The sequence below is a fragment of the Xenopus laevis genome, chromosome 1S (genome assembly GCF_017654675.1).
Source record: "Xenopus laevis strain J_2021 chromosome 1S, Xenopus_laevis_v10.1, whole genome shotgun sequence".
Taxonomy (NCBI): Eukaryota; Metazoa; Chordata; class Amphibia; order Anura; family Pipidae; genus Xenopus; species Xenopus laevis.
Genome location: NC_054372.1, coordinates 97,403,229 through 97,421,175, shown reverse-complemented (window position 1 = coordinate 97,421,175; position 17,947 = coordinate 97,403,229). Strand labels below are relative to the sequence as shown.

The window sequence follows — 17,947 nt, the reverse complement described above, 5'->3', positions numbered from 1 at the left end:
CTTTATAAGGAAACATGAATAAAGATATGCTTTTGCCAGACTTGTATTATGCACAGAAAACTGCGCTGCCCATATTTAAGAATGTAATGCAAATATCAGCATGGCTTAAATAAACCGCCTTTTTTCCCCTAAAGAGCCCTTCTGTATTTGAAAAGTGCATGCTTTATGTTTGAAACTGCATATTAAAATTTACAAAAATACGTAAAACAGCAGACTTTCATAATACACAGATAGCATTGTTTCACTGTAGCTTTGAAGGACACCTGTGTCCTAACTTCCTTAACCCAAGAAGATACAGATTACATACAATATTGTGTTTTCTTAAAGCTGAGACATTCTTTTAAGATTTTTATTTATCCGATTGGCTAGTTTTCTACATTTGTACACTGATAAGCAGCGAAATGTGATACTATCTGTTTTGCTGATATCTTGATACAAGTAACGCATCTAATATCACACACTTATAGGAGTAAGACATTTCTGATTAACCAAAGAATGTGAAAAAGTTATTACTGTATTCCCTCTCCCCTTCAAAACTATTTTTGCCTACTTGTAAATGCTGACTGTCATCATGAAGTGACTCGCTGATGAAGTACTGTACTAAGCTGGAGGCACTTGAATTATTTCCCATTTATAAGCCTTTTAACACCAATGCCCCTGGAATTAAATAACTTGGTGCGCTTTGTAAGGTAACCACTCAGAGGTGACAAAGCCTCAGAAATGTGAGGTTGTATTGTCTCCCGTGACAAACTTTATACTCAAATGTTAAAGTTAAGATCATATATTTTAATGGAGAGACTTTCACTTAAAGGAATTGTTCAGTGTAATAATAAAAACTGGCTAAATAATATAGGCTGTGCAAAATAAAACATGTTTCTAATATAGTAAGTCAGCCAAGTCACCTATAAAGGCTGGAGTGACTGGATGTCTGACAGAACACTACTTCCTGCTTTTCAGCTCTCTTGCTTTCCACTGACTGGTTACCAGGCAGTAACCAATCAGAGACTTGAGGGGGGCACATTAGTCATAACTGTTGCTTTTGAATCTGAGCTGAATGCTGAAGATCAATTACAAACTCACTGAACAGTTATGTCCCACATGGCCCCCCTTCAAGTCGCTGACTAACACATAGTTAGTTTCCTGGTTATATTCCATCCCTTTCCTCCCTAAATACACTTTGGTTTTTCTGCAGTTTCCACCTTGTGATTAACTCCATGTAGACCTATCCAATAAGGCTCATGTTCTGTTTTAAAAAAAAAAAAATGGTTTCATCTTGACTGCAAACCTTAGATGTTCTATTTGGAAAATAACAAATGTGGGGTTATAGTTAGAGCTGGGTAAAATAAGTTACCTTTCTACAGTACAGTCACCTTAAAGGTGAACTATTGCGAAAAGGAAAAGTTAATACAAGCTTCAGCATACTGGAACTTTCTAAATACAACCAATTAAATACTCTGCATTGTTTCTGAAATAATCTTCAATATCGCTCTCTCAGTATTTTTTTCTCTCTTCATTCTGTCTTCATGCAGCAGTTGGATGTCGGGTGAATGATCCAATTTATCTGATAGGGGGGATCCCTTTTCCTGTCAGATGAATTAGAGCTCACTCAACGGATTCCAGTACAAACAAAATCTAACAAAATAACTATTTTACACAAACCCTGCATGTAGAGAGTCCGGATATCTCGTGATTTAAATAGAGTGAGCTCTAATGTATCTTCTAGGCAAAAGGAACCCACCCTTAAGATATATTGGATCTGTCAATGAATATCTAGCACCCAACTACTGCATAAAGAAAGAATGAAGACAAACAGATGTTTAGAGATAGTGGGGGTCATTTATCAACACTGGGCAAATTTGCCCATGGGCTGTAACCCATGACAACAAATCAGAATGCTGCATTCATTGTTCTACTTGCAGCTGGCTTTAAAAAGCTAATCACTGATTGGTTGCTATAGGAAACAGCCCATGGGCAAATTTGGCCAGTGTTGATAAATGAGCCCCAGTGAAGATAAACTTTCAGAAACGGTACAGAATTTTGAATTGATTATATTTAGAAAACCTCTTATTTCAGTGTGCTGAAGCTTATATTAAATTTTTATTTTCTGAATAGTTCCCCTTTAACAAATCAATATATGAAGCAGTCGTTGCAATCAGAACAAAGTGCATCTAACCATGTAGCCTCTGAACTAATACATGATACAGGACATTATAAAAATACTATCACAAAATGTAAATTCTGAACCAATATGCAGTTTTGCTTGTAAATGCAGTAGATCTACATTTCTTCAGTAAAGGTAAGCAACTACAATCAGCCGTTACATTTCAGGGGTTAATGCTCAGCATGTACAGCTGTTAATAATACAACTTCATGTATTACTGACATATTTATCTGATATATCAGAAACAAACCATTTACATTTTGACAGTGTAATTGTTAATGCATAGGATAGAAACCAATGGTTTCCAGTGATAAGGGTGCATATTATGAATAATCTGGTTGGCAAAATTACAAAATTTAACCCCCCCACCCTTTTTTTTTGTTTTAGCTATGTATAGGTTTCCCTTTTTTTTCGTTTGAAAATCTCTTTTTTTGGTTTGAAAATCCAGTCTGGCCTCCAAACATAAGTAAAAAAGGAAACAAAATGCATTTGACACAATAAAGCATTAGAACTTATCCCAAGTGTGACAACAACTTTCATAAATACTATGAAAATATGACTGCTTAAGATTGTTGTTGGCCCTAAAATAATTCACAAGCTGGGCAACAAATGAGAAAACCATCCATAGTAGAAGAAGAAAAAGCTTAATAGCTTGACTAATGTTTGATTAGCTGCATAACATTTCCTTTGAAAACGATTTCAACTGGCTCCTTCACTAACCATGCAATTCTGTTTGCTGAGGCAGCCTATATTTCATTAGCAAATCAGACAATGTGTAAAGTGTCTTCTCTTGAGAAGGATGGATGCTTTTAGTCTAAATAATTGACAATATTTGTCAAGCATTCCCATGGCAGGCAAATTCCCTATGTCAGCTACAGTCAGAAACAAAGCCATCTGCAAAACCCCAATTTTGATATTCAAAGGATATAGGAATTTGTCTTTAGGTTTTGGCCTACTGTCCTTCTCGAGAGGTGAAATGCTAAACGCAGCATATGTTGATACAGGCATTAGTAAGGCCAACAACTAGTAATCAGAGGATCCAAGCTGTTTTCCTGCACCAGATTGAAACACTTTGAGTGTAAGCACTAAAAAAAAGTTAACTCAATGTCAGAACTTTGGTGGTTAATAAGGAAAAAAGAAGATAAAATCCTTCATTAGGCTGCAATGAATGGATTACGAGAGCTAAACATGGCACACAATGCGTGATTCGTAGCATTGCAAGCTTTGGACAACAAGATTTTACTCATTGTACAATAAAGAGCGACACCTCTCAGTGGTTGCCTTGCACGGTTGAATGTTTCTGCTCAGCGGGGGTTAGGGCAGCATTATATTTCCTGCATTGAATATTCAATTTACAATCGGTCCATCCTGAAAGTATCTTCTGTTGCTGGATCTGTCAGAACCATGTCTGGATCATTAAGCATATGAAGTCCATCCAATGTCAAGGGGTCAATTTTAAGTTCATCCAGAGGAAACTGTGAATCAGAATCAAAACTCACATCTCCAACACCTGCCAATGTACTGGTAAGTTCTTTTGATAAGCTTGGGGGGGATTCTCCAGTAACTACAGAAAGAAATAAGGGAAACATATCAGAAAAGAGGTTTTAGTGAGATCATCTTAAATACCTTAAAGGGAAACAAAAGTATAATCCCCGGGGGGGTGATTAATAATAGCTTACCTAAAATCTTTAGTTAGTGTTTGAGTTTGCTAAAAGCAGCACCAGACGGAGCAGTACTGAAGGAGCACCATGTTTCCACCTTCTACTTCATGAATCTTCTGTATGGCTCCAACCCAGGTGCACATGTGCAGTAGTGGGAAGTCAGACAGAGGGAAAAATACAGCTTTTTTTACTCTACTGCATATGTGCGCCCAGTTACAGATTTTCCATGAAGAGGAAGAAGATGCTGATGTGGCACTCCTACAGTAGGACCCCATGCTGGTGCCCAATTATCTATGTTTCTAAGAGTATGGCCAATATGGCCAAATAAGCACAAATCTAATATTACGTATCAAAAACTGCAAAACAAAGCGCGTTTAAAATTGTGAGCTTTATTTTTACTCACTGGGGCTCATTTATAAACACTGGGCAAATTTGCACCTGGGCAGTAACCCATAGCAACCAATCAGTGATTAGCTTTTTTCAACCAGCTGCAGGTTGAACGGTGAAAGCAATCATCTGATTGGTTGCCATGGGTAACTGCCCAGGTGCAAATTTGCCCAGTCTTTATAAATGAGCCTCACTGTGTCTGAAAAGTTCCATATACATTAATTTATGCTATCTTATCACTATGGAAATAAAAAATCTGCTCTGTAAAAATAAACTTCCTGGCAAACAGCACAGCGGTGTCCATTCATTGGCTAATGTTACATAGCATGTACAGTATGTGTGCCCTTGATTTGTGTGTGAGCATAGTGAATTGTATGATCCAGGGGGCCTTTAGTATGTAAAAATAGCATTTTTTAAATTCAAGATTATCCAATAGCACATGATACTAAAAGAATATATTTTTATGAAAATGGTTAATTTAGATGAAGAACTGGTTTACACAGATTCTCTTTAAGTGTTTAACACTAAAAACTCCATATCATCATATCGCTAAATTAGCACCATCAATCCTTAAATTGCTGCAACTAAAGTAGAGATGTGTGTAGTCTGAAGTCTTTTTTTCAAAGGTTTTTATTTATTGCTTTTATAAAACATACAAGTAACAAATAAACAGTGATTCTACAGTACTCAGTGCATTGTCTTCATTTCAAGTGCAGTAATACAACATTACAGTCAGCTTTCCTTGGTTACCCTAGCATAGTTCTTGGTGGCATCATTAACAAGTCAAGGAATTCTCAAGAGTGTGAAGAGGGCTCATTGTTTAATTGTGGCTTCAATCCAGTCTCATAATACACCAATTAGAATGCCCTTAATCCTTAACACCTTTAAGAACCCATTTACAACATGCAGACTTAATAAAGGCAACACTCACCCTATGACTGAGAGGATCCGGGTACCAATGCCCCAGACCTGTATCTTAGAACCAATAATGTGTAGGCAACTAGTAAACATTGAAGAGCATTGGGCCATCCAATGTAGGAGGATCATTTTCCTAGCATATATCTTTAGTCTTTAAAACTTTTTAATACTTACTACTGAAAATGTCCCCAGCTATTCTATTTCCTGATTGTTTCTTTCCTTGGTTATGCTGAATAGCCTTCAGCCCTCAGCACTGTAGGGCACCAGCAGATAGGCAGGGCTTACCAGAAATGGCAATTTATCATTCCCTGTGTGAATGCAGATCTGTACCCTGTTAGCTACATTTCCCTGATTTTACATTGTCGTGGATTTTACACCATTTTTCTCGGGCCCCTTGAAAAGCGTAAAATGGTGTAGGCGGGTAAATTAAAAGTTTAAAAATATTAGTCTAGGGGGGCGTGGCCAACCATGATCTGAGCAAGACGCACACGGCCTGAGCTCCGGTCCAACAGGCTCTTAAGCGACCGAAAAATCAGCTTTTCTACTTAGCTACTGTGGCTTCGGGTCCCGGAATCACTCATTATCTATGGGTAAGCGCAAGCAGAAGGAACAGACTGGCACGCTGACTCCATTTTTGCATAAGTCTGCATCTGCGTCACGGACTCGGGCATTCCAAGATGGCGCTGGGATGGAACGAGCTTGCACCTCGCCCTCATCTCCCTCCTCGCTAAGCGGTCACGAACCTACAACTTCCCCAGGTCAGTCGCCGCTAGCAGCTACATCTTCCCCAGATTTATCGACTTGGGCCTACAACAGACTCTGACTCATTCCATCAACAAGGCTATCGCAACAGCTATCCAGGCCTTGAGGTCTGACATAGATGATCTGGGTGAGCGGACCGATCGTGTAGAAACGGTCGCGGACGATCTGACTCAACGTTATGCCTTTATTGAAGATGATAATGCGGCCTTGCGTGAGGAGTTAGCCATGTTGAAAGCCCAATGTGAAGACATGGAAAATCGATCGCGAAGGCAGAATTTGAGGTTCCGGGGTATTCCGGAGGAGATAGAACCGCAAGCTTTGCAACTCTTTCTAAAGGGCCTATTTCTGCAGTTATGCCCTACCTTGACGGAAGATAATTGCCGACTAGATAGAGCACATCGTTCCCTAACAGCTAAGCCGCCGGACTCTAAACCTCTGCGTGATGTAGTGGTATGTTTCCATTACTATGAAACGAAAGAAGCGGTACTGGCAAAAAGTCGCCAACTTCCAGAGGGGTACTTTATCAAAATACGAAGCTTACTATATTTACCGATCTCTCCCCTGCAACTCTACAAAGGCGAAGAGAATTGCGACCAGTTACTCAAGTTCTGCGGGACAATCGTGTCCCATACAGATGGGGATTCCCATTTCGTTTAATTGTCAACAGAGCAGGTAAACAACATGTTCTTCGTGATCCTAGTGACAACAAGATCTTTCTCCGATCTCTCGGCCTACATCGTCCATCGGAGGCCTCCGCAGTGGATCCTGTGCCAGCCAGGTCGGATCCCAACCCGATTTGGTCTACGGTTCGATCTCCTTCCCATTCTCCATCATCTTCAGCTCAGAGCCCGCGTGTTCGCCCCTCATCGGAGGAATGCCCTTCCGGCGCACCGACTTGAAGTTCAGGTGTCATATTGCAGATAAGTTTCTATGTTTTCCCTTGATATTGACCCAGCTGGGCCTTTTTGGATTGTCTCCTTTTGTTTTGGTGAGTTAACTTTTGTTGCTTGTTGCTTGGACCTGTTCTCCATCCCCCCCAAGGAAGCCTGGAGGCATCCATTTCCTTCTTGAGTATACTGTAGTCGAGAGGGATATCTCAACACGAGTGTAGTGTTGATACAGTGACTCAAGCAGGCTGGACTGTATTTTTTCTTTTTTTCCTTTTTCCCTTTTTTTATGTATGTATACTTTTTGCAACTTTTATGCTGTTTATTCGGTTTGAATATGTTTTTGTCTACCTTTGAAATGATTCTCATCACCTGTGTTGTAGTTCCTGCGATGTCTACGCTAACCTACAGAGTTACTCTTGGTCCTGCAAGAATTGTACATTTTACTTTCCATGATGTTTTTTGTTTCGCATCTACTGCTTGGTTTAAGGTGTTATACAAATGGTGAGGATTCTCTCGCTTAATGCCAAAGGGCTTAATACCATTGCTAAAAGATGTCTGTTACTTAAAGAGCTAAGGGCACAGTTTACAGACATAGCCTTAATCCAGGAGACTCATTTCCCCAATTTTAAATCATACCATATTACGTCTAGGCACTATACTACGGCTTTATATGCTTCACGCCCGCATAGGAAGGCTGGGGTGGCAGTGTTGATACATAAACAATGCCCTTTTCAGGTTTTGGACTCCTATAAGGATCCTAAGGGCCACTTTCTCATAGTTAAGGGCTCCCTTGTGGGCACTCCTCTCACCATTCTCAATATATACTCCCCAAACAAAAATCAAATTGTGTTTCTAAAACAAATCCTTGAGAAATACCAACATTTGCTATCCCATTCTACGATTATCGGGGGAGATTTTAATTTAACATTCTCTCAAGACAAGGATAGATCTCATCCTTCACCTGATAAGAATTCTGGTCTTCTTTCTAAAAGATTCCGGCAATAAATGAGACAGCATATCCTGCAGGATGCATGGAGAATTAACCACCCTAGAGATAGGCAATTCACATTTTATTCAAACCCACATCAGGTTTATTTGAGGTTGGATTACTTTTTCTTATCGCATTCATGTCTTAGATCTGATTTTACGACTACAATTTTGCCTATATCGTGGTCGGACCATGCACCATTGGTCTTAGATATTACAATTGGCCCCCCTTACAGTAGAATTTCACATTGGCGTATGAATGAGCTAGTGCTTTCAGACCTGCAAACAAAGGAGCAACTTGCAAAGGCTATAGAGGAATATTTTTCCATAAATGCGCCAACTGCTCCTTCTACGCCAATTCTGTGGGAAGCCCATAAGGCAACCCTAAGAGGGACGATAATTGCTATCACTACTGCTAGGAAAAAACATTGCTTATCCACCTTGACTAAGTTAACGGATTCCCTTAACCTCCTCCAAGGCCAACACCAATTGTTAGGCACACCTGAGTCCTGGCAAAAACTCATCCAGGCCCGGCAGGATCTACGAAACTATAGATTACGTGAGATAGATAAGACTTTAAAATGGTCTAGACAAACTTATTACGAACAGGGGGATAAACCTCTAACCCTTCTGGCAAACAAATTACGTGATAGAAAGGCTTAGTCATCGATAATCAAAATCAAACTTCCGAATGGAACATATACCCATAACCCAGAGGAAATAGCAGAACAGTTTTGCCAATACTATAATAATCTCTATAATCTCAAGGAATGCTCCCCTACTTCCCCCCCCCACATCAGCAATTCCACTCCAAGAATTCTTAGTTGCAGCAAATATGAATAAATTGAACCCAGAAGATACAGATCTTCTGAATGCTGTAATCACATCGGAAGAGATACTAGCCACGTTAAAATCCCTCCCAAATGGAAAGGCACCTGGCCCGGATGGGTTCCCCTATATCTATTTATAAACCTTCCATGGTATTTTAGTACCTCAACTTACAGCCTTATTTAATCAATTCCTAACAGGAACCCCTATTCCATCCACAATGCTTACTTCCTACCTAACGTTACTACCTAAAGCTGGTAAGGATCCAACTCTTTGCAGTAGCTACAGACCAATAGCATTACTAAACGCGGATTTGAAACTTTTCACTAAAATTTTAGCTAATAGATTGGCTGCCTTAACCCCAACTTTAATACATGCAGACCAGGTGGGCTTTATTGCGGGAAGACAAGCCGGGGACAACACTAGGCGTACGGTGGCACTACTCGAAACCATCCAACGCAAAAACAAACCTGTGGTCCTGTTGAGTCTAGATGCCGAAAAGGCGTTTGATCGGCTGAGCTGGCCTTTTCTGTTCTCCCTGCTAAATCATATGAGATTCTCTGGCCCCTTTATAACAGCTTTAAAGGCCTTATATAGCCTCCCTACAGCACAACTTAAACTGCCTGGTGCAAAGGGGAAGTCAATTAAGATCGGGAATGGGACGCGGCAAGGGTGCCCCTTATCGCCTTTATTGTATGCCTTGAGTATTGAACCCTTAGCAGCTTTCATCAGACAGCAAAGGGATGTTATGGGTGTTGAGATAGCCAATATTGAATACAAAATAGCATTATTTGCGGATGATGTCTTATTGTCTCTCTCAAATCCCCATATATCCCTTCCATCTCTCCATAAGACACTTAATACTTATAGCTCACTCTCAGGTTATAAAATTAATTGGGACAAGTCTGAGGCTCTACCCCTTTGTATGCAGGCCCCACTATTGAACACTTTGAGATCTAACTTTGGTTATAAATGGAAGATGGACTCACTGACTTATCTTGGGGTTCGTATCTCTCCGTTATATAAGGACCTGTTTAAACTGAACCTTCTCCCACTTATTCAGCAAACTAAATTGTTATTTCGTAAATGGTCGGACTACCCCCTGTCATGGTTTGGTCGCATCGCAGCACTCAAAATGAGTATTTTGCCGAAATTTTTATATTTTTTTGAGACACTTCCAATCTTGGTTCCCATATCCAGCTCTGCTGTCAAGAATCTATGCACTTCTCTCAACGTTGCCACCTCTAGATTTCGTAAAACATAATTATATGACTCTCTGGGAACAAGAACTTAATGTCACTTTGCCACTAGAGGATTGGGACGCTATTTGGCTTAATGCTAAGAAGGGAGTCACATGTGTCAGACAGAAGGAGAACGTATATTAAGTAATGATGCAATGGTACATGACACCAATGAGGCTTAATAAGATCTTTCCACAGATCACGAATCAATGTTGGAGGGGATGCCAAGACCCAGGTACCCTGTATCACCTGTTCTGGTCATGCCCAGTTATTACTGCTTATTCGACCGAAGTCCATAGTATAATTTCGAAGGTCACCTGCACAGATGTGGTGAAAGACCCTATAACCTTCCTATTAGGCAAACCTATTGAGGAGATTTCTAGTTCGTCGCAGGTTCTGGTTAACCATATATTAACAGTGGCTCGTATTACGCTAGCGACTAAATGGAAATCGGTTGAATCCCCATCTGTTCAGGAGGTCCATAGAAGACTTATTTCGAATATGGCTTTTGAAAACATGATTGCATATACTCAGAACAGGACACATAAGTTTCTAGCTATTTGGGCTCCTTACGAGATGTTGGCAAAGCCACAAAATCCTTAACTATTTTTACGTTTGCCTGGGTGGCAAGTGTTGAGATATAAGTCGTATAGATTCTTGATTTTTCGTTAACCCACGATGCGCTTAAGATGTGGCATTTGCTTTGGTATCTGAGTTACTATGCAATGTACTGTACAATTTTTTGTTAATTAATATGGAGAATATTTCATGTAAGGTAGAACTTTATTTTTTGTTTTTATTTTTTCTTTTGTTTTCTGTTTATATGTTAATGTTTTAGCATGTATGAGAATGTCCAGAACGATCTCTGCTTGTAATACAGACTTGCGGCAATGTCTAATTCTAATGTGTTGTCTGGCACCTACTTCTGTAATGTATACATGTGATATTGCAAGCTTGGAATGCTTTATTTTTCTTTTCTTTTCTGGAGAATTTTATTCTTAAAAATTTTAAGTTACAAAAAAAAAAAATATTAGTCTAAAATGTTTTTTTTTTTTTAAATTATGCCTTTTTATTTTTTACTTTGTACAGGTTCAATAAAAATGAATATGTTAATATAAAGTAATTTTTTTAACCTTACCCAACTTACCCTTTTAACCCTTTGAAGATATGTTTAATTATGCTCAAAACATTGTCTTACAAAGTTAGTAAGGCCTGTGGCCTTGCTGCATGAGATAACTGGAGTGTAGTGTCAAAAAGTGAAAAAAACCAGGCATAGTGGCTATATAAACACTCTCCAGGTTTTCGTTTAACCTGGGGGGGTAAAAGCAACAGGGAGAAAAGCACCAACATGATCAACAAAGACTTTTGGAATTACCACACACCCTGAGGAAGCGGTCAAGAGAGAATGCGAAACGTAAGGAATCCTTCCTAGTCCCAGAGATGTCCTGACTTTAATTTTACTTTGGGTATTACGAGCTTTCCGATCTGGCTATCCTTGTGAGTAAAAAAATCTATTGTTTTGCAGTGATTTTAACATTTATTTAAGCAATATTATACTATATTTTGCTTTATATTTTTATTATATTACTTGAAGGATTACTGGAGGGAAATCATAAGGTGAAGGACTGACATTATAACATGCATAAGAATTCTTAGAAATGTCAGAGCAGCATTACTATGAAGGTTTACTGGTGTATTTATAAAAGCCTTTCTGATAAAGCTTACTAAAGCTACATAAAAAGCACCAGGGGACTCCTATCAGCAGCTATGGGAACGGGTCTGGAACATCAATGACGGAGCAGCAGGAAATCACTACAGGTGACATTACACAACATCTCTCTCTCCTAGAAGAGGAGAACAAGTCTCTCCGGCAGGAGCTCCAACACCTACAATACCAGCAGGAGGACACTGAGAACAGTGACCGGAGGCAAAACACCAGAATTAGAGGGATCCCGGAGGAAGTAGGACAATCAAGCTTGAATGAGTATCTACTGACACTCTTCTAACAATTGGTCCCCGATCTTCTGACTGAGGAATGGCGCATAGATAGAGCGCATCTGGCCTTAACCGGCAAAGCACAGCAGCCACGACAACCTTGGGATGTTATTCCTAGACTCCACTATTACACTTCCAAGGAAATAATAATCTTAGCAAGCCAAAATAGACAGGACTTATTATACAAAACCGACACCATGCAAATTTTCAGTGATCTTTCACCCATCACTATGGCCAAAAGGTGGGCCCTCAAACCGACTACAGCAATATTAAGGGACCTCCATATCCCTTACCGATTCCCATTTCGACTGGTGGCGACCCACAATGGCACCCAATACTAAATCCGAGACCCAGCAGATGGTCCAAGTTTGCTATGAAGAATGGGCCTGAATAACAGCACCTCAAAGCAAACCTCCTCACCAAAACCACTAAGGTAAAGAGGAACAGCTAAGGACAGCAACTGAGACTTAACTATACTGTTTTCCTCACTTAAATAGGCCGGCAGGCTCAGCTAAAGGCTTAGATATGGAGACTTGTGCGGGAGGGACTGCTCAGGCCTGGCTGCAAACCCATGATGTCCCCACCGAAGGGCCAGTGTACCCTTCACTTGGAGCAACACAATCTGATTGTTTCAGCTCCTTACTTACACCAATTTGAAATACTTGTTTTAATGATCATTATACTAAATGCTTTACCAGTTTCTAAGCCAAAAGGTCTGTTTAATGTTTATTTTCTGGACCCAGAGGACCCATACAAAATATCCAAGGGGAGTATTGTAAGGCATCAGCAATACCATATTCGATATTATGGCTAAGATAATCACTCTGAATGTAAAAGGTTTGAATAGCATGACGAAGAGATATCTGCTTTTTAAGGAGGCGCTGACATATTTCGCACTTCCGCTTCTCTGACTCGCCTAAACTGCACTCTATACAATACCCTACCTCATACTTGGCCTCCTCACCTGTAAAAAAGGCTGGGGTAGCAATCTTGATCCATAAAAATTGCTCTCTACAGGTAACTAAGATGCAAAAAGACCCCAATGGGAGATATATTATAATACAAGGACAACTCAATAATAGAAAAAAATTACGTTAGCCTGTGTGTACGCTCCAATTAAGTCCCACGGTCTATATGACGGCTGGCGGGTATGTCACCCAACAGAGAAAACAGGAAATTTCTTTCATTAAATACAATTATATGCAAGCATGGGAACAAATCCTTGGGGAAGGTATACCTTTCACCAAATGGTCATCATTATGGGAGAACCTTAAAAAGGCCTCAATGTGTGTCACTCACAAGGAAAAAAAATTGTAAAATGATTATGCAATGGGTATATGACACCCATTAAACTACATTCAATATACCCAGCAACGTCATCAGTGTTGGAGACAGTGCGGAGGAACAGCCATCCTATACCACATCTTTTGGACTTGTCCTATCCTAGAAAACTACTGTAAAGAAGTGCTATCCTTACTGGGACCCAATTTACAGCTAAACCCACAAACTTTTCTGCTAGGAATGCCATTTCCTAACTCAAAAAATATATACAGAAATTGGCCAACCTCATATTAACTGCAACTAAGCGACTTATAGCTCGTACCTGGAAAACGGCACAGCCCCCTATGGGCACCGAACTAAAATCAGCAATTCAAGACATTAGACGGATGGAATATTTAGCAGCATTACACCGCTCTCAACTACCAAGTTTTGAAAAAGTGTGGTCTGCATGGGACTCTTTGCACCTTTTGATAGTATAAGTAAATATCATAGAATGACGATGCCTCCCCAAAAACCCCGGGCTCAGACAGTTTAAATAGTTTTTTGACTTCATATGTTCCTTTCTCTTGCATTCTCTGCGCTACCTTTTTTTTTTTTCTTCTTCCCCCCTTTTCCTTTTTTGCTACCCTTTATTTTCTTTTCAACTCCTTAACTTCTTTTAAACATATAGCTCACATAATTAATCACTCTCAATAGGGAAGGGTTGTTCCATAATGTGTAAGGCTTGTCCACATAATGTGCACAACATGAGCAGATGTACGAAATGATGACTTGCCTAATTATGCACAATGTGTATGTATGGATGTTATGATATGAAAATGAAAATTCTAACTTAAATAAAGAGTTAAAAAAAAAAAAAAAAAGCGAACAGGTAGCAACCCTATATTCAGCACCGCTGTAGCTCTTAAATGTGTATATATCAAACATACAGATACTGATCGATATAGAAGGTAAAGAGGGCCCTGCTCATTACAGTTCACAGTCTCAAAGTGATTATGATTTATGAATGAACTGCCCAGATACTGTTACGAGCGCCATTTAGAAAACTGTATAAAGGAATTGTTAGTTTCATTTTGTAAACTATCAAGAATGAAACTTACCTGTGAAAATGATGTTAGGTATGTTACTATGACTAGAATAGTTGAGCTGCTGAGAATCTTGCAAACTGCGGTGACTACTTGTAAACCCCATCATGGCTGCCTGAGAGTAGTTAAGCGTTGAGCAGGGGCTGTATAGGCTGTTTGAGCTAATTGCATTTTCGATCATGTTAAACTGCTCAAGCTGTGGAAAAGAGAAACAAACATTTTTTATTTTTAACCCATACAGTGCCATGCAAAAGTCTTCACACACCCCCCCTGGCATTTTTCATGTTTTGTTTCCTCACAACCTGGAATTAAAATGGATTGTTTGAGAGTTTGCACCATTTCATTTACAGAACCTGCCTACAACTTTGAAGATGTTTTTTTTTTTAATTCTTTTTTTATATATATTTTTCTCATTTCACTTCACCAACTTATAACACTAGCAAAGTTGCGCTAGCGTTACTGCACCAAGCGAAGTTGCACTATCGTTGCTTAATTTGCATACGGCGGGAAGTTAAAGTTCAACGGACGAATATGTGGCAGCAAATACATAACACTACACAAGCCCAGAAACCTTAATAAAATAAAATAGAGTTGTTATATTGCCCTACACATGAGCCCAGTGTATAGTTTAGATGTCATATGTTGTGAAATGTAGGGGGGAAGCCGGTTAACCCAAAAAAAATGTATGCACTTTTTCAGCCTATCACCCTGAAAAAAGGAAAAGACGCTAGTATTTTTTGGGAATGTTCAATTTTTTTTTTTTTTTTTGAGGAACTCTATCTACTCTATTGCACTTCGCCTGGTCTGAGGTGGCGAAGGCAAGTCTGGCGCAAGAGGTAACGTTCAGTAAAATGTGCATTTTAGTGGATTTGTGTAGTTATGGTCATTTGCCAGAGCGCAAATTCACCAGGCGTTAGGGAGAGAAGTAGCGCTAGAGTCTATCTCCTTCGCTAGCGAAGTTATGCCAGCGACCCATAGTAAGACGGCTAAGTACCGAAATTACGTAATGCTGGTGAATTTTCGCCAGCTTTAGTCACTTTGGCCTTTAGTAAATTTGCCCCACTGTGTTTGCACTAGTTGCCCGTGTGTGCTCCAGTTTCCTCTCACACATAAAAATCATACAGAAGGGATGATTATCTCCTGACCATTATGAACACAGGTGAACCTTACTATGTTAGTTATCTGCCACACTAAGACCTATTCAAATGTTTAGTTGCTCTATATTTTGCATGAAGGAAAAAAATGTAAATGCACCAGGTGTGTCTTTTTAACAACACATTTCCTCATGATGCACAACCCACTCAAACATTGTAAGAACTGATTTGTAATTTATAGGGATAACGAGAGAGGACAACAAAGACTACAAAACTGAAATCAACAATCTTCTGGCACAGTTTAAACAAATATCAGAAAATTCCACATATAGTTTTACAAGTTCATCACCTGGTGAGATAGGGCGTTTGTTTGCCGTGCAGACATCTGCTGGTCATAATAGGAATCTCCAAATACACTCCCTAAGATTGAATGCTAGAAACAAAAGAAAAGTTTAGAACGCTTGTATCTCAATCTGTAAGTGCAATATGCACAATATGTTTACTACTATAGTAGAAATGCTAAACAATCGGTCCTCCTAAATGTACTACAGTGGTTATAATCTGAGCTTTATCAAGCACTATATTTTGAATATTGGTGTACAACAGTGCTTTTCAACTCCCTATACCAAGAGGGACATTTCTTGTCACATTAAGATGTTGGAGGACTGCCACAGCTGCATTTGCAATGTTTTATAAACCACATCACTCTCGAAATGTTTATTCCGGATCAAGACTTAAGAAACACAACAGGTGCCGATAGCTCTATTTCATGGCTAAAGATGAGCTTATTTATATATTTAGTGTAATAATGGCAGTTAACACATCTTTATCAGTGCAGAATAAAATTTGTAGCGCAAAACAGTTGAGGAAGAAACAATTTTTCCACTGACAATCTTTCTACTTTCATGGATTACACTAAAGGATGAAGTTGCTGGAACAAGTTTTAACACTTTAGCTAAAAAACTAGGACCCAATCTCAAGTAAGTCCTACATTCTTGGCTTCAAAACAATCTATTTCAGTAAATATTTCCCTTTTACATCTTTTCCCTTGATCCCACATTTTGTGATGAGCTGTGTTCTCTCACAGAGATCACCTGACCAGAAAAACTGCAGCTCTAACTGTAACAGGAAGAAGTGTGGAAGCAAAAGACAGAACGTTGTCCAGTAATTGGCTCATGTGACCTAACATGTATGGTTTGTTTATCTGCACCTTGAATCGTAGGATCCCAGGAGAAATTCCATAATTCTTAAAATGGCAATTTTCTATTTATAATTACCCAATGGCACAAACTACAAGTAATGTGTATTATCATGAAAATGGTTTATTTACATGAAGCAGGGTTTTACATATTAACTGTTTTATGCAATATATTTTTAGAGACCTACATGCAGGGTATACTTTTCCTTTAAGTTAGGAAGCTGCTCTATTTATACATGTAAAATATAATGCACTAAGTTTATCTTTTCAATAGGTTTAACAAAGTAAAAGCACAAAAAATGACATATTGCACAGAGGCTAAAGTGTCAAACATTTCTTAAGCAATTTTTATATAGCTCTACATGCCCCATAGTTTGTGTAAATGCATAAGTAGTAGCAAATCATTCTGAAGACTTGTGTTGTATAGCAGTTTTGTATAGACAAACATAAATTATGATTCTAGAATTTAATTTGTGTACCAATGAGCATATGGGAGATAAAAGTGCTATATTTTTTATGTTTATGTTATCACAGTATGTAGAATTTTTCTTTCCTCTTTGCTCTGTTATACTTGTCCTTTGTTTCCCTCTTTACAGCATTTCCATTTGTTCTAGATTTTTATGCTCTCCAATTTCATCTACATTCATGGCAGATTTCCCCTTTTCTCCCATTTTGCTTCATCTTACATTGTTAGTACTCTCCCTTTTTCCCCATGCCATTCTTCATATGCCCTTTCCATTTAATGCACACTGTGCCATTTTTTTTCTATTAAGTTCTGCATTTTTACCCTTTTAAATTCTGCTTTTCTCCTTGACTTTCTTTTCTGAGTTTTATTAAGTTGACCAACTGTTTATTCTCTCAATTTCCTGTACGCTCTCCTGTATCCCCTAATCTTCTGATGACCACTGGTAGACTTCTTGAAATCCCATTCATACTATGCAGACAATGCTTTGCTTCTTCCCCATTATATTCAAAGATAAAATATATGGATATGAGAGCCAGGAGTTCCATTACTTATTCAATGAAAGTGCAGCACAGTTCCCAACAAAACTAATGCTTATTTTGTTTATACTAATGGGTAAAGCTGTAGTAAAAGTACGCTGTAGCCAAGTGTCAAGTAAATGGTTGTTTGTGGGAAGTGCTACTGCAAGCTCTTTGAGCTAGTATTAACATAAATAAGGATATTTGCATCAAACTTTGGTTACTCTTTAACAGGGCAGCCGTCAATGAATCCGATATTTAATACTGAGATTCATCACGGATATTTTGTTGTTAACAACTAGACTATTGAAATTCAGATTTATAACTTAAAGTATCAAGGCGGAATATCACAGCGTCTGCATCTATTTTTAACATCGTGATTCATATAAACTTTTTTTGATTTTATTATTTTGACTCTCAGGATATTTCTCCAATAGTTTTACCTTGCACTAAAAACAAGATAAAGTTTGTTCTCCTG

The 17,947-nt window shown here is 38.9% G+C and overlaps 1 protein-coding gene across 3 annotated transcripts in view; it reads right to left on the bottom strand.

Annotated features, from left to right (window-relative positions):
• Positions 1–2,837: 2,837 nt before the first annotated feature.
• crtc1.S (CREB regulated transcription coactivator 1 S homeolog) overlaps positions 2,838–17,947 on the bottom strand; it is a 66,641-nt gene continuing 51,531 nt past the window's right edge. For all 3 annotated transcript variants that reach the window (XM_041579950.1, XM_041579949.1, XM_018243706.2), the window contains 3 exons: positions 15,640–15,723; positions 14,212–14,392; positions 2,838–3,725 (listed from right to left, as the gene is read on the bottom strand). In XM_041579950.1, coding sequence (XP_041435884.1) covers positions 3,514–3,725; positions 14,212–14,392; positions 15,640–15,723 — 477 coding nt within the window. In that variant the 3' untranslated portion in view covers positions 2,838–3,513. The remainder of the gene's footprint in view (positions 3,726–14,211; positions 14,393–15,639; positions 15,724–17,947) is intronic.